Source organism: Pinus tabuliformis, chromosome 6 (assembly GCF_031772625.1).
Source record: "Pinus tabuliformis cultivar Carrire ecotype Pingquan chromosome 6, CPIR1, whole genome shotgun sequence".
NCBI classification, from domain to species: Eukaryota; Viridiplantae; Streptophyta; class Pinopsida; order Pinales; family Pinaceae; genus Pinus; species Pinus tabuliformis.
The window spans coordinates 1,639,449,514-1,639,472,642 of NC_142292.1; the positions used below are offsets into that span (position 1 = coordinate 1,639,449,514).

The 23,129-nt window shown below is 33.6% G+C and overlaps 1 protein-coding gene across 1 annotated transcript in view; it reads left to right on the forward strand.

The window, feature by feature from the left end:
* LOC149265225 (metal transporter Nramp6.2-like) overlaps window positions 1-13,558 on the forward strand; it is a 101,294-nt gene extending 87,736 nt beyond the window's left edge. The window contains exons 7-16 of the mRNA XM_089402227.1: window positions 8,402-8,480; window positions 8,586-8,690; window positions 8,827-8,936; window positions 9,056-9,237; window positions 9,432-9,501; window positions 9,611-9,784; window positions 10,797-10,901; window positions 11,022-11,153; window positions 12,799-12,894; window positions 12,999-13,558. Coding sequence (XP_089258353.1) covers window positions 8,402-8,480; window positions 8,586-8,690; window positions 8,827-8,936; window positions 9,056-9,237; window positions 9,432-9,501; window positions 9,611-9,784; window positions 10,797-10,901; window positions 11,022-11,153; window positions 12,799-12,894; window positions 12,999-13,262 — 1,317 coding nt within the window. The 3' untranslated portion in view covers window positions 13,263-13,558. The remainder of the gene's footprint in view (window positions 1-8,401; window positions 8,481-8,585; window positions 8,691-8,826; window positions 8,937-9,055; window positions 9,238-9,431; window positions 9,502-9,610; window positions 9,785-10,796; window positions 10,902-11,021; window positions 11,154-12,798; window positions 12,895-12,998) is intronic.
* Window positions 13,559-23,129: the final 9,571 nt, after the last annotated feature.

Genomic DNA, 23,129 nt, shown 5'->3' on the forward strand with positions numbered 1-23,129 from the left:
AAAGAAAAATGGGAAACCATCGGACCTCAAAGACAGGAGGAGAATCATGAGGAAGCTAGTAAGGAGAAGATAACAGAGGTTAGTAGTCAGAAAATTGCTCCTGTGAGTACATCACGCGCTTGTAAACCCAGGTCGACCACTATTCCTTGAGTCGTTTTAAGTGATCGAGCACTGCAGGTGCACAGAGAAAACATGGCGGACTATGTTGTTATCTCTAAATTTATGGGGATTCGGCCGACGGAGAAGGCTTTGCAAGAATGGATAAGGAACCACTGGAAATCAAAGGGGAAAATTGACCTTCACCTTGGGTCGAAGGGCTTCTTCACGGTGGTGTTCACAAGCTTAGAGGATAAAAATAGAGTGTTCGAGGGAGGACCCTATTTTTACGCTTCTACAAGCCTTTACATGAGACCATGGGTAATGAACTTTATCCCAGAACGAGAAACTTTCACCTCAGTGCCGGTATGGATAAGAGTATATTCCCTCCCTTTAGATTATTGGCTGCCAGAGTCTCTAAAGGCTATCGACAACAAGCTAGGGCATTTTATAAAGATCTCAGATGCTACTCTAAGAGGCAAATAGACTTCTTTCGCCCGGATATGTGTGGAAATGGACTTATCTGGGGCACTTCCAGATGCAATCATTTTAGAAGTGTATGACGAGGAATGGGTGCAGGCAGTGGACTATGAACACGCCCCATTTAGATGTCGTAAGTGCCATGAACACAAGCACCTATATGAGGACTGCCAAACGAACAAGCTGGAGAGCAATACGAAAGCCACTACAAGCAAGGATCTCGAAGGTTTTACTAAGGTTGGGGGTAAAGGGAAAGGAGGCAAGCGGTACCAAAAGAAAATTACTGAAGATGGACAACCGAACCAAAACAGCTTCAAGATCTTAAAAGAAGAAGTTGAAAACAATGGGACAAACTAGGAATCGGAGAATATTCCCACTGAGAAGGAAAGGGATGTTAATATGGAGGATATACCAAAAAACAACAAACAAATGGATGATTTGCCGAGCATGATGGAGCTCAGCAGGGACAACGAGATGACCCCAAGTGAGGCTAGAATGGAAGACCATGAACTGCAGGAGATTCTAGAGAGGGAGAATTTAGATCTAGAAACGTTTCTGGAGCAGGGAATCACCAAAGGGGTAGACTCTCTGCCAAAAGAGGAGTTTGACAGGGTTCAACAACTCTTCCTCTGGAGATCACAAACGAAGTGTTCTAGAGTCAAAAGAAACCATGACAACCAAGAGAATAAGGGAGGGCAAATGATGGAGGATACACTGATGCTTTCTTCCAAGAACCCGAGTAGGAAGAGAAGAAGAAAAAAACAGAATGAGCTACTATCTGAGTGTGGGAACTTATGATTAACTCAGGGAAGATGAAAGATATTACCAGTTACTCCTTTACAAACCTTTCTTAATGAAGCTTACAACCTGGAACATTAGGGGTCTAGGAAGTAAAAGGAAACAAAGAAATCTTAGCAGTAGAATAAAATAAGAAAAATAAGATATGGCTTTTATTCAGGAAACAAAATGTTCGATGGACAAGATCAGAGAGATACACAACAAATGGTTAATCAAGTATGAGTATCTATAGGTTAAAGCGAATAATTCGGTGGGTGGGATTCTTACTCTATGGGATCCTTAAAAACTTGGAATCCTGGATGTTACAGCTTCTAGGAACTATCTATCGCTGGCGATTCAACCTTTGGGTGATAAGGAGATCTACATGATCACTAACATCTATGGTCCTCAAAAACTAGAAGACAAACTTAAGATTCTCACCTCCTTTGAGGAGCTGAGAGAGAGATATCCTGATATGCCCTGGATTTTGGAAAGAAATTTCAATATGATTAGATCTCTTACAGAGAAAAAAGGAGATCCTAGAAAACTAGGAAGAGACTCCATTGCCTTCGAAAACTTCATGCATAACATGGCGCTAGTGGACACCGAAACAATAAATGACACTTTAAGTTGGAATAATAAGATGGGAGGGGCTTCTCAAGTCGCCTCTAAATTAGATAGATTCATAATCTCAGAGGACCTCCTTATCAAAGGCCTTGATATGTCAGCTTTAATCCTTCCCTTTAGAGGCTTGGACCACTAGCCTGTCTAGCTTGAAGCTACTTTTATGGGTACATTGAGGAACAAACCATTTTAGGTTTGAAAATATCTGGCTCTCTCACCCTAAATTCACTGACAATATTTACAAATGGTTGACGGAAGATAGGCCTGTTCAAGGCACTAAAATGTTCATGCTACAACAAAGACTCAAACACATCAAATCTAGGCTTAAAGATTGGAACAAAAAAAAGTTTGGCAATATTTTTAAAGCCAAAAGAGAAGTTGAGTAGAAACTCCAGGAGATTAATCAGATCACTATCTCAAAGGGTTTTACCAAGGAATGGAAAATTCAGTCTGACTCTCTTTAGAATGAATGGGAAGATCGTTGCATACAAGAGGATATTTTTTGGAGATAGAAATCGAGGGTGCAGTGGACTAGAGAAGGAGAAAGAAACACGAAGTTTTTTCATAGATCAACCTTGGATCACAGATCTCATAACAGAATTTCCAAACTTAAAAATTCTCAAGGGAAAGAGCTCGTCTCTCACAAAGAAATGGAATATGTCCTAGTTCAGAACTTCCTTAGCATAGCAGAGGAGCCTCTCGTCGACAGATCTCGGTTCATTAGCAAATTCACAAAGTTCATTCCTAAGCTTGTAACCAGGGAAGACAACCACAATATTAGCATGCCCGTGTCTGAAGAGGAGGTTAGTGAATTTATCAATGAGATGCAAAATGGGAAAGCTCTTGGCCCTGATGGTTTCGATGTGGATTTCTTCAAAGCTTGCTGGAAACAGTCAAACAAGATATCCTTGTTGTTCTGGAAGACTCTAGAAGATCCAAAACTACTTTGAAAGCTATTAATGCCTCTTTCATAGCTTTGATTCCAAAGTAGGAAAAAACTATGACATCGGACATATTTAGGCCCATAGCCTTATGTAATGTGGTGTACAAAATTATTTCCAAAGTGATCGCTAACAGACTCAAGCCTCTTCTTCCTGCTCTCGTCTCAGAGGAGAAAACTGGTTTTTTGGAAGGAAGACGAATTCTCAACAACATCATACAAGCTCACGAGGTGGTACACTCTCTTAAGAGCAATAAGCAAGCTAGTATGATCATGCAACTAGACCTAGCAAAAGCTTATGATAAGCTAAGCTGGTCTTAAATCAAGGAAGTGTTATGAGCTTATGGCTTTGACCACAACTTAATAAGATGGGTTATGGCCCTTGTATCCATGGCTAGCTTCTCCATTCTGCTTAACGGCTCTCCCTCTAGAACCTTTATAACCTCTAGGGGTCTTAGACAAGGAGATCCACTCTCCCCCTTCCTCTTTGTTATCATGATGGAAGGGCTAGGCAGAGTGATCAAAAGGGAAAATGCTGAAGGAAGAATCCAGGGTCTGAAACTTACTGCAGATGGTGCTGCTTCTACTCATCAACAATTTGTTGATGACATAATGCTGCAGGGAATTCCTACGGTCAATGAAGCCAGAGCTTTCAAACAAATCCTGAATGACTTTGATTTGGCCGCTGGTACAGAGGTAAGCCTTGACAAATCAAAGGTTTTTCTTTTCAATACCAACATTGTTATTTGGAGGAACCTGACCAGAATTCTTGGGTTTTAAAGGGATCAGTTACCTTCCAAGTACCTTGGAATGCCTCTTACTAACAAACCTCTGAGTAAGGTAGTGTGGGAGTTGGTAACTAATAAACTTCAGGATAAAGTAAGGAAATGGACTTGCAGGTATTTGAATTTGGTGGGGTGTTTTGTGCTTACAAAGGCTGTCCTTCAGGCTATACCCATTTTCATGTTTTCAGCTCTTCCTGCTCCCAAAGGAGTTATGCAACAAATCAGGAGTATTCATCGAGATTTTCTTTGGGGAAAAGGGGAAGAGAAAAAGAAGTGGGCTTTGGTAGCTTGGTACAAGCTCTACAAACCTAAGGTCCATGGTGGTTTGGGGCTTCATGACGCTGAAATCCTCAACAGAGTATCAGGATCCAAACTTTGGTGGAGGTGGCTCAAGGAATCGATAACTCCTTGGGCCAAGCTTTGGAAGCAGAAATATGCAAATAATTGGCAGGAGAGGGATCATATCAGAAATGCCAGGGCTCATCAAGGGCTTCCACATTTGGAACCTTGCTTGGGAGAATAGAGCCATTGTCCAACATCATAGTTTCTGGGACATCAGAGCTGGGAACCTTGCACGGTTTTGGGAGGATAACTGGCAGCAGGAACCAAATTTGTTTAGAGAAGAACTAATCGCTCTCAAAAAGGACACTGACAACAAAGGTTTAATTATGGTAAGTGACTTCTGGGATCAAGTAAGGGACAATGGTAAATGGAGAATGTGGAAGAATCTTGGTTACAGTGAAGACAGTCCTTTGAAGGCCTAGGTGGATTTCCTTGCTCTTGACTTGGAGAAGAGGAAGATTGTGGTGTCTTCCTCGTCTGACCAACTGAGATGGGGTCGAAACAACGAAGGCACCTTTAACCTCAAAGAAGCTAAACACATGGCCCTAGGTTTTGAGTATCCAAACCCTGATCAGGTTTGGAATGACCTTTGACAGAACTCGGAATGGATGAAAATCAAGTTGTTTATGTGGTTGGTTCACCAAAAGAAAATTATTAAATGGGAGAATCTTCTGTAAAGGGGATTTGTTGGCCCATCCAAATTCCATCTATGTGGCTTATAGGAGGAGACGATGGAACATTTACTAAACCTCTACCCCTTCACCTCTACCTTGTGGGATTGGACAGCCTCAGTCTTCAGGGAAACTGACAGGGACAGACTCAACATCACAAACACGTTGAATAATTGGAGGAAAGACTTCTCAGGTAATGAAATCATTGACAAGGCTTGGACTCTGGTTCTAGGATTTATTATCTGGGATGTCTGGACAGAACGCAATGGCAGGATTTTCAAGAACAAATCCGGATCGACCCAGAATATCATTGTCCAAATTCTACGACAACTCAAAGATATAGTAGGATCCCTTATGTGGAAAATTCTTGAGGACCCCCCTTCACCCCAGGAAGCTTGCATGTTGCTGTAGTTGGGTCTCCATTCTCTGGTTCCCCAAGGCGTTGTCAATGGTGTGAGCAAAACAACTGCTGGTAAAGATTTCTGGCAGCCTCCTCCTCATGGTTTTTTGAAAATCAATATAGACGGGGCCTCTAAGGGCAACCCAGGGATGGCTGGATTTGGCAGTGTCATAAGAGATGAGTAGGGGAGCATAAAGGATATCTTCCACAGTCATTTGGGGACTACCACTAATAACATGGCGGAGCTCATGGCCTTAGAGCGGTGCCTGGAAATCTTGATGGAGTCAAATTTACACAATGCCATCATTGAAGCTAAATCAGAATTGGTCATTAATATGGCCAAGAAAATGTGTAATGGAACGGCACCTGGAAAAGTGTCAAAACATTGGAGGCTCTCGCAGACCTTTCAGCGTATTCATTCCCACTTGCGAACCCTGAGAACCGTCAGTTTCATTCATGTGCGAAGAAAAGCCAATATGTTAGATGATCGTCTAGCGAATGAAGGAGTGCTATGTAAGGAAAGTTATATTTGGTACAACTGGGATTCTATACCCTCTGGTAAACTAAGTGAAGATTGTCATCAACAAGCTGCCAAAGACATGGACTACTTCCAGACCACAAATAATGAGCAGGAGGAAGACTAGCGAGAGGAGGAAAGAGTGAAAGTCCTTGAGCCTGGTTGAAGTGCCGTAGTAAATCGTAATCGTCGATCCCGCAGTCAATGCTTACATCATAGCTAACTACGGGTGTTGAGAATGTGGTAAACAACATGCTAGTTGAAAGGTCGCAGGCCATAGGATTTGATGGCCTTCAATATCGAATGGTTATCGGGTTTTAAAATGAACGAAGGTTAAGTCTAAGAGCGGACCCGAAGTTTTTATAGACCAAGGTTATAGTCTATATTGGATCCATAAAGCGGGTAAGTGCCGTGCAAGTTTACGAATTGATATCTTGAGGACCGTCGGATCAAATGGGTTTTGATCTACGGTGCAGGATCACCGTGCAACTCTGTTGATCGGAGAGAATATCAACCATCCGATTGAAGGTAAGATCGACAATGGAGATTGAAGGATAAGAAATGGGGAGATTGAGCGATAAGAATTGAGGAGAGATCAATAGTCTAAGCACTTAGTAATAATGACTAGGGTACTAATTTTGGTTATGTGTGTAAGGTTTTGGGTTTTGTTAACCCTATTGTTTGTTGATCATCAACAGGTCTATCTTTTGTGGGTCTTTACACTTGTAACTTCGTGTACCATATGTAATATTTTTTCGGTTAATTGAAGGCTCCACTCTTACTTACCAAAAAAAATGTTAAAACATGCACGTCATATTTTATTTTTTATTATTAATATTTTCTAAAATACTATGCATAAAATCCACACTAACCATTGAAATAATTACAAATATTCCTCATACATTGAATTAGAAAGCAACTATTAATGGAATTTCTTGTTAAGAGCTTTTACTCAACCTATTTTTTGAAATATTCTATTTATAATCCGCGTTAAACTTTTTATTGTTATTTTTTTAAATCTTATATATCAACTCCATATTAGAAATAAAATAAATTACATAACTTCATAGTTATAGAAAGTGAAAACATAACAATTTTTTTAATTTAAATTACTTCATTTTTCTCTAAATATAAATTAGATATAAAATTATCTTAGACATTGAAATATTTCACTTATAGTTGGCAATAATTTTTTTTTTGTTATTAATATATTGTTGTTTTAAATATCAAAGGTAAAATAAACATGAATTACATATCATGTAACATCAATAATGCTATTTCTTCTCATCTCTGTATTAAGTGGTGAACAAATTATATTTCTTCCTCATAGTAAAAGGTATTATTGTTTTTATTCATCTCCATATTAAGTAGTTAAGAAAACACATTTCTTCCTCATACTATATCTCTATATGAAATTAGGTTACAACATCTCTCCCAAACTAGTTGTAGAGTACCTCTATTCGTGCAAATGATATGAAAAATTTAGTTTACAACTTTGGTAAAAAAAAATAATAGATTGCTTCAAATATTACTTCTTTAAATGAATAATGAAATCTTTTATATATATATTTCAATTTAGTGCAACTCAAAAAAGATTTTATTTGTTAAAAGTGTTTTCCTCAACTATATATATTAAAATTATAATTATATATATATATATATATATATATATATATATATATATAAATGTAATATTCAATTAATTCGATCAGCTAAACTAACCCACATATGGAACCAAATTTTTATTTTATTTTAATATATAAAATATTATACATATTCCTTTTTATAATTATATATTAAAAGAATGTATTTTCTTTATTGATAGTTATGTGATTTTCGATAGTGGTTGATAATATAACTTCTTATCTATTTAAAATAAATATATCTAATTCTTCTAATTTTATATTTTGATATCACTTTGTTTGTGTCTTATGTTTTTATACATTGAACACATTGTTGCAAAAATAAGTCTACACAATTTTGATGAGATTATTGTTGAAGGCATATTATTTCAACTTAAGGTGGATGGGGATTTGATGATTTATTTTTTAATTAATTGCCTAGATTGATTTTCAAGGAATATGTTTCATTTGAATGTTATAGAGTTTGTTAAGTTGCATTCACTTTTAATAAATTAAAAAAAATAGATTCATGCCATCTGGCTCCTCTGCTCACCCATTTCTTAGGGATTTGAGATTATTCCAATTCTAACAAGTTCATATTCTAATTTTATGAGAAAATTAATATATAAGAAAAATTTATTTAGTAAAATGGTCCATTTTACGATATATGTGTATTTCATTTTTTTTCTCCAATTAAAATTGAAAAATAAATTTTTTATACATGATTGATCAAATAAATGTATACAATTAGTAAAGCATTTTTCATATTACAAAAATATTTTGTTTATATTTATGAAATTTTTTTACTATATCAACCACTAATATTTTAATATTAATGTAGTTGAATTTAAATGAGATTATGCTCTGCATTTCACTGTTTTCGTTAAAGAAGTTCTGAAGTTTAAACTCATAAATTATTTTTTTATATAATTTTTTTACACAATATTATTTTATAATAATATTAAACAAATACATTATGATCAAGAGTATAATAGCACTTTGATTTCACGTTCATAAAATTTCAAGATATTTTATAATAATACGTCTAAAGAAATGACTAATTAATATCAGTAAGTTTATTCATTGCGTAAAATTGCCATGAGGTGATCGAAGGGGATCCTTATCGTCAATATATTTTCCTTTGTAGCTACTGTGGATCATACTTGTCGGATCTGTTTTTGGCGTCCTTATACAATATCTTGCAGCGAATTTGGGAGTCGTGACAGGTCTGTCCAGAGACCCATCCTCGGTTTCCTCTCTTAGACAGTTATATATGCTCATATTTTCCTAACAAAGTATTATCCTAACCCATGAAACTGTTAACATCACAGGCAAACATCTGTCCCAACACTACAGAGAAGAGTATCCGAGGAAATTAACTTATGTCTTATGGCTGCTATCAGAATTGGCTGTTACTACAGCGGATATTCCTGAAGGTTAGCATCATGTGTTCTGTAAATATCTTCTATCTTGCTTTTCGATTTTAAATTGCAAACTGCTTATGAAGTAGTGAACATATTGGTAATTAATTTCTCATTTACCTACCGCGCTACTACACTGTATTTATGACAGTTATTGGAACTGGTCTTGCTCTTAATATGCTGTTGCATATACCTATTTGGGCTGGTGTTCTCATAGCTGGAGTCAGTACGCTCGTTCTTCTTGGATTAGAAAGATTTGGGGTGCTATATCTTTTCCATTATATTTCATTCATGTCCTTTCATACTAGATTGCTCCTTAATTTTCTTATCAAAATGTTGTTCCTTGGAAATCTTTTAACATGTGTTGTAATCAAATCTAGATGAGAAAATTGGAGGTATTCATTGCTCTTCTTCTGTTTACGATGTTGGGGGCTTTCCTTGCAGAGCTGGTATATGCAAAACCTAAACCCGGAGAGCTCTTTAAAGGAATGTTCGTTCCTCAGTTAAGTGGGCAAGGTGCCACTGGTCTGGCCATCTCACTAATTGGAGCCTTGATTACTCCGTAAAGTTCTATCATTTTTCCTTTTATTAATTCCATCAAAATATTATCTTACACAAGTTGTGAAATGTTTAGTTGATCCAGCTGTCTATCCCATGCCTTTCAATGGGATCCAGTGGCCTTCTTTCATCATGAATGTCTTCTGTAAAACATTTCTGACAAACGATATAACTAATAATATAATCATCCATGTCCAGGCACAATCTATTTCTTCATTCTGCCTTGGTGCTCACGAGGAAAGTAAAACCTACTGTTGATGCAATTAATGTAAGTACATTTCAACCTTTTATACAGCTCTGAAACCATACATGTATCGATGTTCCACTAATCAAATCAAACATCTATGAAATGATTTGGAATGTCATGTATGTTACAGTCGGCGTGCAGATATTTCCTCATAGAAACTGGAATCGCTCTATTTATCTCATTCGTCATCAATGTGGCTGTTACTTCTTTAAGCGGGGCAGTGTGCTCTTCCACAAGCCTATCTCCGGACAATCAAGCGAATTGCGCGAACTTGGACCTGAATAAATCATCTTTTCTACTGAAAGTAAGTCAAGATCCTTATATATCGCACTGACTTTTCTCTCTACTGGGTTGGTTTGTTTTTAATTACCCTCTCTGGTTTGTCTATCCTAAATTTAAATCTAGCTGTAATACCACAATAAATAGTGAGGGTGATAATTGAAAATACATTGAGGAGACTGTATGGGTTTCTTATCATTAAATAAAATTTTACAATAAATTAAAATTTTCATTCTCGTCGTTAAATAAATTTTACAATAACTTAAAACTGATTTATTTATTTAAATTTCTATTAACTCAAGATGATATAATACAAAACCAAATTAGATATCATTATATAATTTGAGTCATGTCACAGCCCGCCACATAAGAAAACTGGTATTGTTGACAAAGCTCAATAGTCTAGGTCTAATGAAATGTAAAACTGGTATTGTTAACAAAGCTCAATAATCTAGGTCTATCAAAACGTAAAAAAATAATATTGCTAAATTCATGACAGCTGAAAACTTTACTACTGAAAGTGAACGCAATAAGCCAAGAAGCCAAAAAAGGATATATATGTCATGAAGTGACTGTAGCCACGGATGCCTTGCTAAAGCTGGAAGTATGTGTGCTAACCATATTAATAGATTAAATTTTCTCAAAATATCTTTATATTACTACTATCTCAAAATATATTTCTAAAATAACTTGTACTGAAAACTATCTGTCAACTAACTCACTGAAAACTAGCTCAACAGAAAAAAATATATTTTATCAATTTCAAACCCTTATCCTAACGTTGCAGGGAAACTGACTCGTCGAATCAGGAGAATTTTACCTTTTGCTATTAGATTTATAAAGGCTGCAGAAATTTCGTTAGTAAATATAGCGACCTCTGGTCTCTTAGTTCCTGGTGTATCGATTGTGCTTGAATTTAGACAATGCAGTTCGTGTATTTTCTTTAAATCCCCATTTTTCGAAGAGGAGTTTTCCATACTCTTAATACGGGAGGTTCCTAAATCGATAAACTGAAAAACCTCTTTTGTCCTCTTCAGAGTGTTCTAGGGAGCTGGAGCTCAATACTTTATGGAATTGCACTACTGGCATCTGGGCAGAGCTCCGCCATGACAGGAACATATGCTGGGCAGTTTATCATGGAGGTGCGTTATGAATTGATCTTTCTCCGCAGTTGAAGAGAAAGGATTATTGAATTTTGCCAGTCTAATTTCCATTATATTCCTCTGATGACATCCAACTGTGGTGAGTCTGTTTCGTTACAGGGATTTATCAATTTGAAAATGAGATTATGGCTCCGTAATCTTATGACACGGTCCGTTGCAATCATCCCATCTCTGGTAGTTGCTATCGTCTCTGGATCTTCTGGTGCAGGAAAACTGATTATTATTTCCTCGGTATGCTCTGAATGTCTATTCTATTAGTTAGGATTTGAGTAACAAGTAATCCAACGGTCTGATAATCTATATTACAGTTACATTAATTTCTATTATTTATACCTTTTATCTTATCTTTTACTGAAAATTAATTGAACTAAATGAACTAGTGTGGTGAGTAGTTTAGTTATGGCTTCATAAATTTAAATTTAAATGTAAATGTTGAGCGAAACCTTATAAATTAAATGTTTATTAAATGTTTAGTAAATCTGGTATCAAAAAGTTAATTTATAAAAATTAATAGATTATAATATTATTATTATTAATTAATTAGGAAGAGAAAGTTAATTTACCAAAATTAATAAATTATAATATTTTTATTAATTAATTAGGAAAATAATTGATTAGTATAAGTTTAAAGTTTTTATTTCAAGGATATATTGATTTTTAATTTTATTTTTTTAATTAATAGCTTAGATTGATTGTCAAGAGAACACACTTAATATATGATTCATTTGAATGCTTATCCATGATTGTAGTGTGTTATAGAGTTTGTTCAGTTTGATTAACTTTTAAAAAATTTGATATGCTCATGCCAACAATAAAATAATCTTATATTTTAAATTCTAATAAATTTCTCTTTATAATTATATATCTATAATTCTTAAATACTATTTAATTAAATAATATAATAAACTTATATATTGAATAATAATAAATTTTACTTAATAACAAAATTATTCCAATTATCATAATTAATAATTAATAATAAAATATCTAAAATATACCAATTATCATAATTAATGATTAATAATTAATAATAAAATATCTAAATATTTTTGTGTGAATATAGCAATAATGTACAAAAATGATAAAAAGAATCTTGAAATTATAATGAGGCAAATACTCTTTAATATATATAACATGGTATCTTGAAAAGTTACAATAACACTATTAATTTATTTATTAATTAAATTTTAATAAATAAATATATATAGTTAAATATTATATAATTGAAGAGAAATTAATAATAATTATTAAATATTAAAATAATATATATTTATATATAAAATAAAAAATATGCAATTAATGTAAATTTAATTTAATTATTATAACTTGATATTTCATTAATTAAATTATATCCATTAACATACAAACAGATTTAGATAATTTCTTTCAAATTCATTTCTTTTATATGGATCATAAAACAAAATATTAAAGTATTTTCTCATCTAAACCATATAAATTTTATATATTAAAACAGACATTTAAATAAAAATTCAAATTTAACAATTTAATATCTGTCGGGAATAAATAAAGTTAGTAACACACCTTAAAGAAATATTCCACCATATTTCAAATTCATAAAACGCTACGAACTTTGAAAAATAATTTTTTCCCTGTTGTCTTAACTTTGTCAAAATAAATAATATTTGTATCTATTTCGTGCAGGTGATATCATCCTTTCTATGGTGATATGTTGTCTTAACTTTGTCAAAATAAATAATATTTGTATTTATTTCGTGCAGATGATATCATCCTTTGTATGGTGATATTTTAAGCTTTGAGAAAATCAGTAATACTTGTATTCTTATATTATCCTATTTGTACTGCTTGATGTTTTACCCTAGCGATAATCAGTAACATTTGTATTGTTTCCCTGCAGATGATATTATCCTTTTTATTGCCATTTTCAATAATTCCGCTTTTGAAGTTCACGAGTAGTGACGTAAAGATGGGTCCTCACAAGAACTCAATCGCAGTAAGCTACTACCAGTTTTCACAAAGAAAATTTATTTTCATAATGCTTTGGAAAATGTCGGAATACTTTTTTTATAAATGTCAGTTGCTCTTTATGTGTCGCAGGTTACGGTTGTGACTTGGGCGATCGCATGGTGTATCATAGGCATCAACCTCTACTATCTGTCGGTTGGATTTGTAAAATGGTTGATCCATAACAGTCTGCCTAAAATAGGTTCCATATTTATAGCAATATTGGTATTTCCATTCATTGTTGTGTATATAGGGTTGATTCTGTATTTGACATTTAGAAGAGACAAGAAAGTCACTTATGTAGCCCCAGGGGGGTCCTCCCTGCCCAGCCCTCTTAGCACTCCAATTACTCAGTAAGCAGAGAGCTAGAGAACCTTGGAACTTAATATCGTGCAGCGTCGTCTGGCCTCCATGGAGAAAGCAAAAGATGAAAATGGCAACTTGCCCATTCTCTTATATGGTCACTTATATATAGAATTAAAAAATGTTTCACCTATACGTGAAACATGTAGATAGTATATATAGACATCAGCGTCTGCTGCTTTTGTAAAATGTGTGCTCGTCAGAAATAGCTTTTAGTTGTTGGTTTAGTTTGTGAGAATAAAATGTCTCAATAGACCCTGCAAAATAAGTCTCGTAGCTTAGAGGATGATCTTGGAAAAACATGTTAACATATGTTCATATTCATATTGTTATGTAAATATGCTTTGTTATGATCTTGGAAAAACATGTTAACATATGTTCATATTCATGTTGGTACGTAAATATGCTTTGTTATGATCTTGGAAAATCATGTTAACATAGGTTCATATCCATATTGGTATGTAAATATGCTTTGTTATGAATCTAATGAGAAGGTAAGGAAACTGCAATTTTTAAATTGATCTATAGACCGTTATCGTTCTTTCTTAATGGATTTGTTCTACGAGTCGCTCTCTTATTTTCTAACACAAAGGTATATTTTCGCTACTTAGAACCATATGTAGAGCCCTACCAATATTTCCAGTCGTGATTCTTTATACAGTATGGAATCTGTATTCGACTTAGTGTTGATTTTGGGAGAACAAAGGAAAGAAAAACCAGAAAATTGTTGCAACTTCCTGGCCAAAAACACAATTCAGTGTAGCTGTAAGTATAGTTACCAAATTCGAATTGGTAATTGGTTAGATAGGGAAAAAAAATTAGAGTATACATCTTATAGTATTTAAACCTTTTTTTTTAATTTAATTTTTATTTCATGAACTATAAAAGTTTAATTATTTATTTTTTATTCTTTTATTTAATTTTTAATAAAAATTTAAATCAACCATCTTTATATTTTAAAATGTTTAATTATTTTCTATTTTTTAATATAAGAGTGTTACAGTTTTTAAATTTTTTTTATCTAGAAGTTACCAATTTGCAACTGCAATCTGTTATTTAATAGTTTTTTTCAATATAAAATTATGGTATTTTTATATATTCTTTTTATATTACAAATTTTCATTTCATAATTTTTTCCAATATGAAAGTTACCATTTTAAATTCTTTTTTATCACACTCACTCATTTACAACTACAATATTTCCAATTTATCATTTTGTAAATTTTTCAATATATAAATTATTAATTTTATTAAATTTTTTATATAAATAAAACTTATAAAACTTTACAAACAATGGGATAAGTTTCCCTTATTGAAGTAAAACAGTGGGATAAGTTTCCCTTGTTGAAGTAAACCAGTGTGACCCGACTGATTGGGTGGTCGATGACATGATAGAATCAAATTAGTTTGATTGGGTGGTCGATGACATGATAGAATCAAATTAGGTCTGGGTGAACATGAATGGCCTCATTCGTATGTTGTTATAATAAATTCCAGTGGGAGAGCTCAAGCTCTTGAGCTTGGATACAACTCTGGATACTTTGGAGGACAAATTACGGACAAGAACCAGAAAGGATACAACTCTGAACACTTTGGCAGACAAATTATGGACAAGAACCAGAAAGGCCAGTGGTCGTGCCAATGAAAAGGGCGCTTACCCTCTAACTTAATAAGGGTATGCCAATTGATCTTAGGGGCGCCATGTTCTTCTAGTTGTGCCATATCCCTTTCCGCCACACATTCCCCTTAGCCACAAACAAAACATTAAGAAATTATCGAAATTCATGTTGCTTATCAAAATGGAGGGACTCCAAAAAGTTGTAGAGAGAATTGAAACGGTGGAGGTAGAAGAGATGATCAAAACGAAGGGACTACAAAAAGTTGGTCTATTTGTAGGAGAGTGAGGCGCTAAAGTTGGGCATGAGAAGTGTCCGGTTCAATTTTCTGGCCGTCAAAACTGCCCTAACGATGTTTTGATGGTTGAGACCCCATATGATCTGCGGAACTTTGACAAACTTATCATGTCACCTACTTATCTCAGCCTACTGAGTGTACTCTTATTCACGTCTTTCACTTTTGCATGACTAGGCCTTCATGGTGGCAGGAAGCACATTGGACAAAGAATGTTGGAGGTGATAGTGCACCAGTGGATAGCTTTGACTCACTGTACAAATTCCAATTACCCAAACTATTAACTGGGCCCAAAAGTATTGGCGAATTTTCATATTTTTTAGGCCAATACGACCAAAATTGGTAACTATGGTTGTAAGGGATGAAAAATAAATAAATCAGTGAAATAATATATTCTGGTTAACGTAATAGTTGATGTTTCTTTCTTATATATATATATATATATATATATGGATAATTATTTGAATATCTAGAGAGGAATTACTAAAATTTAACTAATTAATATGGTCAATCTTGATAAGGGAAAACTATATTATCTAACACTTCATAATTTTCCCTATAACAAGTATCAATGTGTTGTTTTTTAAATTCAAAATTGTGGCCTACTAATGACTATGTCAAATTCTAGAATAATATTGTCATTGTCAACAAGCTCACTAATGAAATGATAGTAAGTGTCAATGTGTTTACTTTTGTGATGAAACACATTATTTTTGGATAGTGCCAAGTACAAATGTAAAAAGAATTTGAAATTGTTAACAAGTTCAGTTTACTTTTGTGCTGAAATTCATGGATTGTACAACATATTTACTTTTGTGATGAAATTCTTTGATTGTGCAACCAAGAAACTATTGTCATAAAAAAATGGGAATCATTCTCTTCTTTTGCAATATCACTAAAAAGTCTTCTCAGTGATATATCATGAAAACATGTTGATGTAGCTACTACATATTCTACTTCAACTGAAGGCATTGTGACAATGGGTTGGTTGATTCTTGGATGCCCATTATATTAAACTGATACCTAAATGGAATGCATAATCCAAAAATACTCTTTAGTTTTTCAATGCTACCTCGAAAATCACTACCTTCCTAGCCAACAAAAATATTGTCTTAGGAACTGAAATACCAAATTTCACAATCTATTGTACTTAAAATGCACTTAAAAATTATTTTACCAACAATCCAATTTGAGTCTTTGGGAGACTCCATAAATATGTAAATTAGGCTTACTCCATACATAATATTTGGCCTTTTCATTATAAGACATATGAGGCTACTTACAATTCTCCCATATAAAGTAAGATCAATAGCATTATTTGCTTTACTTAACTTTATACCTATTGTAATTGGTGGATCTATTGGTTTTTTTTTATCCATTCTGAACCTTTTCAAACTATTAGTGTGACAGACCTAAGTAGTTACATTTATGTATGCAATGTAAATATTTAAAAACATAAAATAAAATGGGTTACGAAAGTGACATGATTCGAGAGGGATGGAGTGATTACTTCTTTTGTTGATTGCTTGTTGCAAATAATATTAATGTACACAAATTTAAAATGAAGAATAACAAGCTTCCAACTCAAAATAAGTGTTGGCCACTCACTGTATTAAGCAAACAAAAGGTGCATTTAAAAACAACATGGAGAATAGTTGGACAAGTGGTACATTTCACATTGGCTTCCAAGTTCTTTCAACCAAGAGTTACTACCTAGAGGAAGCAAGAGAAAGAGAATTTGAATAACTAAAAATAAAGAAACTCAGTAGGGAATTTGAAAGGTCAAGGGACAACAAAGAAAAGGAAGAGGAAAAATCGAATTACCGGGGGAGATTTAGAGCAGCAATAGGAAGAAAAAAAAAGAGAAAAAGAAGAAAGGAGAGCTAGAAGAAGAAAGAGCACAAGAAGCAAGAGAAAAAGAGGAAATTAAATGCCAAAAAAAGGGTTAAAAAAATGCACGAGTTTTTAGTTTGAAAAAGAGTAAGAAGGAATCACTAGGCGAGGAATTAATTGTCTCTCAAGCTCCCATTGGATTGGAGGGTGGAGATGGTGTTTCGCAAGAAATCCCTAAGGGGTCGGGTGGAGGAATTGATCCTAGAAAACTCCTGTAGGATTTCTAGACGTTTCTTTGATGTATGTTGATTTTATTGTGAGTTTTGGAATCCCCGACTTGGGTGGAACCATAATGCTTAATTTTGAAGGGTGGAGACAATTGGTCTCTAGAATCCCTATTCATTTTTTTTATTTCAATTCAATTGGTGCATGGAAAAGGATAAATCTTTGGAGTCCCTATTTGAGCTAATGAATGTGCTTTCCTGAAGCAAAAAATATCTCAACCTTTGGATTCTGGTTCTTGGGTGACAACTAAAAGTGAGACTTGGTTGTAGTTGTCTATGGTTTGGTGGAGAGTCATAGTTGTGGACTCAATTTCCCATTACTTTGAGATAGGTATCTCTCATGTTCTCAAGAAATCACATATATATATATATATATATATATATATATATATATATATATATATATATATATATATATATATTCCCATTTACATTATTAGTTAGAAAATAATTTTATTGATGGCATGGTTCATGATTTCTTTATCTTTATGATTGACCAATGTGTTGTTGTCCCTATGCACAAGGTGTTGGAACAACTTGTGGATATAGTGGTTATGTTCATGTAATAACCAACATAAAATATTTCTTATTGCAGTGATATGATTTTGTTTAATAACATTACTATGCGTGTTACTGCGTGTAAATTACAAGCTATATGAGGATGTGAAATGCGTGAGATGCATGGTCTTATACTAAGATCTTGGATGCAGTGGTTAGTTCACTATGATGTTGCTAGGTTCCACCGATAAAAGTGAATTCTCAACAGTATGGTCATTGTGGAAATATTGGAAATCTTGTGTTGAATGCATGTTTAAATTGTTGTATAAGTTCTCACAGACATGTTGCATGCCAATTATTACATTCTTGATTTCACATACTAGCACTCCCGTTGTGACTTAGGCTGGAAGGGTTGGGACACCTTCACGTTGAAGATCATGATGTCATGGGGGCAATTCCCAAATTTGGATCTCTTACGAGGATTTTACTGGGGGCACTCATCAAAGAGGATTCCTTGATCCTCAACACCATTAGTCTCACTGTAGCGAGAAACATAAGAAATGGTAAAGGTTTTTATCTTTGCACCTAGACTTTCCCTTTGTACCCATTGGATGCTTCAAGGGAAAGTGGCATGGAACCATTGGAACTTGATGAGAAATTATTGAAGGGCATGAAATACTTGGAACCCTTGGCATCACAAGTAAATTGTTAGGCGTGGTACCCTTTGAACGTCAAGGAATGGCACATCTGGCTTAACACACTTTGAATCACAAATAAACTATTAGGTTTGGAACCCGTGGAACTTCAAAGGGAAGTTCTTGAAGGGCACGGTCAACTTGGCACCCTTGGGATCATTAAAAAGAAACTAATAAATATAATGAAGATAGGAAAATCCTACTATTCACATAAAGTGGTAAATGATGTTAGAATCAAGACAATTAAATCAAGAATAAAACTTGAGATATAGGGAGAATATGAATAATTAAAAATATTGTACCTTGAAGAACTCTACCCTTCCCATGCTGAAAAATATTAGGTATATAATTTTAATAAGTGATTTAATTAGGTAAAAGGGGGAAACGATACATAGATTTAATTTTAAAGATTAATCCTAAAATAGTTAACCTTCAATAAGAGAAGAGGTTGGTGAATTAAAATGAGATTAACAAATTAAAATTAGGGAAATTTAAAGAACATCTATGTGGAAAGATCCAACATAAGAATATCCATCTAAGAGGAAAATTGAGTTAAATTAGGAGGTAGTTATGGGGGCAAATATGAGACTTATTTGTTGACTTCAGCAATGAACACAAATTAAGGAGTAGAAAAGGGGATCAAGAGACAACTAGGAGAAGAAATAGGAAGCCTTATTAGGGTGTGGAAAATATTATTTTTAAATTAAAATTTAAATAAATAAGTTTGGAGAGCCTTGGCGAGATGGTGACACATGGGTGGGTGAATAATCAAACTTTTGGATCAATAAAAATAATTAATTATGTATGAAGTGCTAAGTGTCACCTATGCATCCTCCTATAAAAGAAGGGGAAAGCCATGAGAGAGAAACTATTTTCTTGCCGTATTGTTCGATAGATGAGATTATGTCATTATGAGTGACTACGAGTTATAGTTTATTTTGGTGAGGTAGAGTGCTTTAGAGACGGGACTCTTGAGCTAAGGAGTGCTAACCTCTATGAGCTAGCATACTTCCTCCATTGTACAACCTCATTACAACTCGGGGGTGTGCAAGGAAGAAGAGTACCTAAGGAGCAGGTTGGGAGGTCAAGCGGTGGTCACTACATTCGGTTAGAGCACATCAACATTCACATTTGGAGGCAAACGACAGAAAGGGAGTGCAAGTAGTAGCAAGTTCCAGATCAAATATCATCTCTAGGTGAATGACACATGTGCTATTTATAATGTTCCAGTTATATTACTTTGTTGTGCCCATAGTTAATAGAATATAAAATAGATGATATGTGTAATGTAATGAAATTCATGGATGTTTGATGTAAGTGCTTTAATGTTTCTTATTTTCCATTGGTTATCTACTTGTGGTTGCATTCCCAGATTATCCTCTAAAATAAAAATTGGTTGGTCCCTAGACTTGGTATGAGAGCCAAGTTCACTAAAATGGAACCTTAAACCTGTTAATCTTTTTTCTCGCAGTAATTTTTCCATCATCTCAGAACTCCATAATTTTGTCTATATCCCCAAATGATATTATTTTTTGTTGCAGTTGCATCAATCATATCATTCATATTACTTTTATATGGTTGGATAAATTTAAAAAAATTAATCAAAAATCACTTTCATTTCAATATATTAACTGAAATTTATTTATTTATTTTATTAATATTCATAAAAATAAATCGGGCTTATTATAGAGAAATGATAAAAAGGGAAATGATTTTTATTATCTACGTGATCCATATTTTGTTACGAATTCACATCACACCCAAATGTAAATGGATAATGGATTCATAATGCTTACACCCCTAGATATACCATCTCAAGGCATTTCAGACTTCTGTAAGTCGGTCCATGCTACTTTAAAACCTAAATGCCCATAAAAGACAACGTAGAACATTTTTTATTGGCGTTTCCTACAAAGTCCTTCAAAAAAAAAAACATGCGGTCTAGCGAAAACAATTCCCTAATATATGACTTATATTTTCCTTAATTATACTTTCCTCGTTTCTTCTTTTCATGAAGGAAGTGGCTGCTTCTTGAGATTAATTGTGTGCATTTACTACCTCCCTTAAAATGACTAAAGTCTGCAAAACATTTCCGATATCATTGCCAAGATTCAAAGCCTCTATTGTTGAATATGTTCCATCAGAAGTAGAATCTGCAATGTCCTCGGGATTTGTTTTTAAAGTGCAGTTTGGTAAGCTCCCTTGTATGACTAAGGCTTTGTTTAACAGTAATAATTTCACAGATGAAAAAAAAACTAGCAGTGCCGATGAGGAGCACCAAAGGTGGGTACCACCCTTTGAGTACAGGAGTGCTCAAGGGTTTCCATGCCATTGGAACTGGAATTTCCTAGAGATCCAATGTTAGAGTTACATGAAAAGTGGCAAAGAAATGGAATTGGATTTGAATGCCTTGAGCAATGAGCAATTGTGTGAACTGCTAGGCCTTGTGAGGAGTTGTTTAGAGGTCAGCGATGAAGGGTTTACACATGTGGGGGGGTTTACACATGTGTGTGAACTGCTAGGCCTTGTGAGGAGTTGTTTAGAGGTCAGCGATGAAGGGTTTACACATGGGGGGCGGGGGTTTACACATGTGGGGTCGAGGCGCAGTTGGTTAGCGCGTAGGTCTCATGGGAGAAATTTTGGGGTGAGAGTGGCTAAAATACCGAGAATTATTCAAACATCAGTAATTTCGCATTTGACATATTCTTCAAAATTTTCGGCTTTTAAAAGTCGACATTTTCCCAAAGTAATTCTTGGAAAACAACAAAAAGGATTTTTGAAAAATAGAAAAGGACGGGCCCTTTTTCGTTTAAAAAAAAATGTGTATCAATATTGATGAAAACGAAGTGGAAGATTTACATTCAATGAATATTATAACTAGCATTTTTACTTATTGGTGAAAAGAAATGTCGAGGCAGTGTGTCTGGATCATGTGACTAACTAGTTGAATGACATGCTTATGTGATGGTTGGAGAATTTAAGAATAACAAAACAATTATGATTGGTTATGTTTAGGTGGCGGATGACGAATAGAAAATCTTTCGATTTGATTATTAAATTACATATTAAGAAATATTTAAAATAAAATAAATTAGGAACCATTAGGTTGATCCCTCCCTTTTTATTCCTCATTTATTTTATTTTAAATATTTTTTAATATAGTGAAGTAAACATGGTAAAAAATGTGAAGTAAATATGTTTATTTTTCATTTATTTTATTTTAAATATTTGTTAATATAGTGAAGTAAATATGGTAAAAAATGTGAAGTAAACATGGTAAAAGTTTTAAGATTTGATTAATTGAGTTGAGAAGCTCATTCTACAATCCAGTATGAGGGCAAAGTGTAATTTTGTCCACATTTAATCTAAATTTGACATGTGTCTCATTTAAAATAAAAATAAAATATTTTCTAAATAGAAAAGTAATGTATCATTATGAAACATTAATAATCCCAACTTCACTATGGTCGCTTTTCATTGTTGATATTACAACCAAATGCAGTAAAAAAATTTCACTCACTCTCAATAATAGATAAAATATTTTGATGTCCATATGAAGTAATATAATTTTATATCAACTTTAAAAGGAATAAAGTAATTAGAAGTAAAAAACTGTGAGTAAGATGTTTAAATTTATACCTTTAAAAAATATTTCAACGTGGATTTAAATAAACTATTTGAAAATCTAGCATATGTCAATATCAAATTCATGTATAAGTATATATAAAAAGAAATGTTAAAATAAAATATTGTAATGTTGTATATGATAAACTATTCAATGTCTAAAGAAAAATAAATTAAAAGTTAAAATATAAAACAAAGATATTTAGTACTTCCCAATAAGAATAATAAAGATTATGTATATATCATATAAAACACTTAGAAAAAAATTTGTTTAAAATATTTTAAGTAATTTGTCTATATTTTATATTGTGGTCTTTTTTAGGTATATGTTTTTCGTCAATATAGATAGTGTGTTTAGTAGCATAATATTTGGGAGAAAATATTGTTTTGCGTTAATTATATATATGATCTCAATCGTATTTTACCTAACATCTTATCAATAAGTACACTACACCTTTCTTTAGTTAGAATTAAAAATAACCCCAACTTAAATTTCGTTTCTGTGGTAGGAAAGGAAAAAGAGATTTTAAGAAATAACTCGCGATTAAAATCATTTGGAGAAAGGAAAAAAATAAATAAATAACATTTTTCGAAAGGAATGTTGGGAGGTGGTGTGTCGACAACATCCAAAAAAAGCAAGAAATAGGCAACATCAAAAAAAGAAGAAGCAAGAAATAGGCAGACATCATGGACCACACATGCTTCCCTTTTGCGCTGTTTGGAATGCCACTGTATATTCCAAGAAATTTATTGTCGAATGTGGGGTCCACTTTCATGAATGCATCTAACACATTGCCATAATATATATCGATTTCCTTTCTTTTACAGAAATGTTAAAAACACGTTGGAAGCCTAAATTTAAGTTGAGTTCATTTCATTTACAAAATTTTACGCTCGACAGTTACCGTCATCCACCGCAATTCTGCTGGCCTTCACTGGTTTCACGCCCCAAATATTTTACCTGGATCCTTTGAAGGAAGTAGAAAAACATTGTCAAAAACCTTTAAGGAATCGTT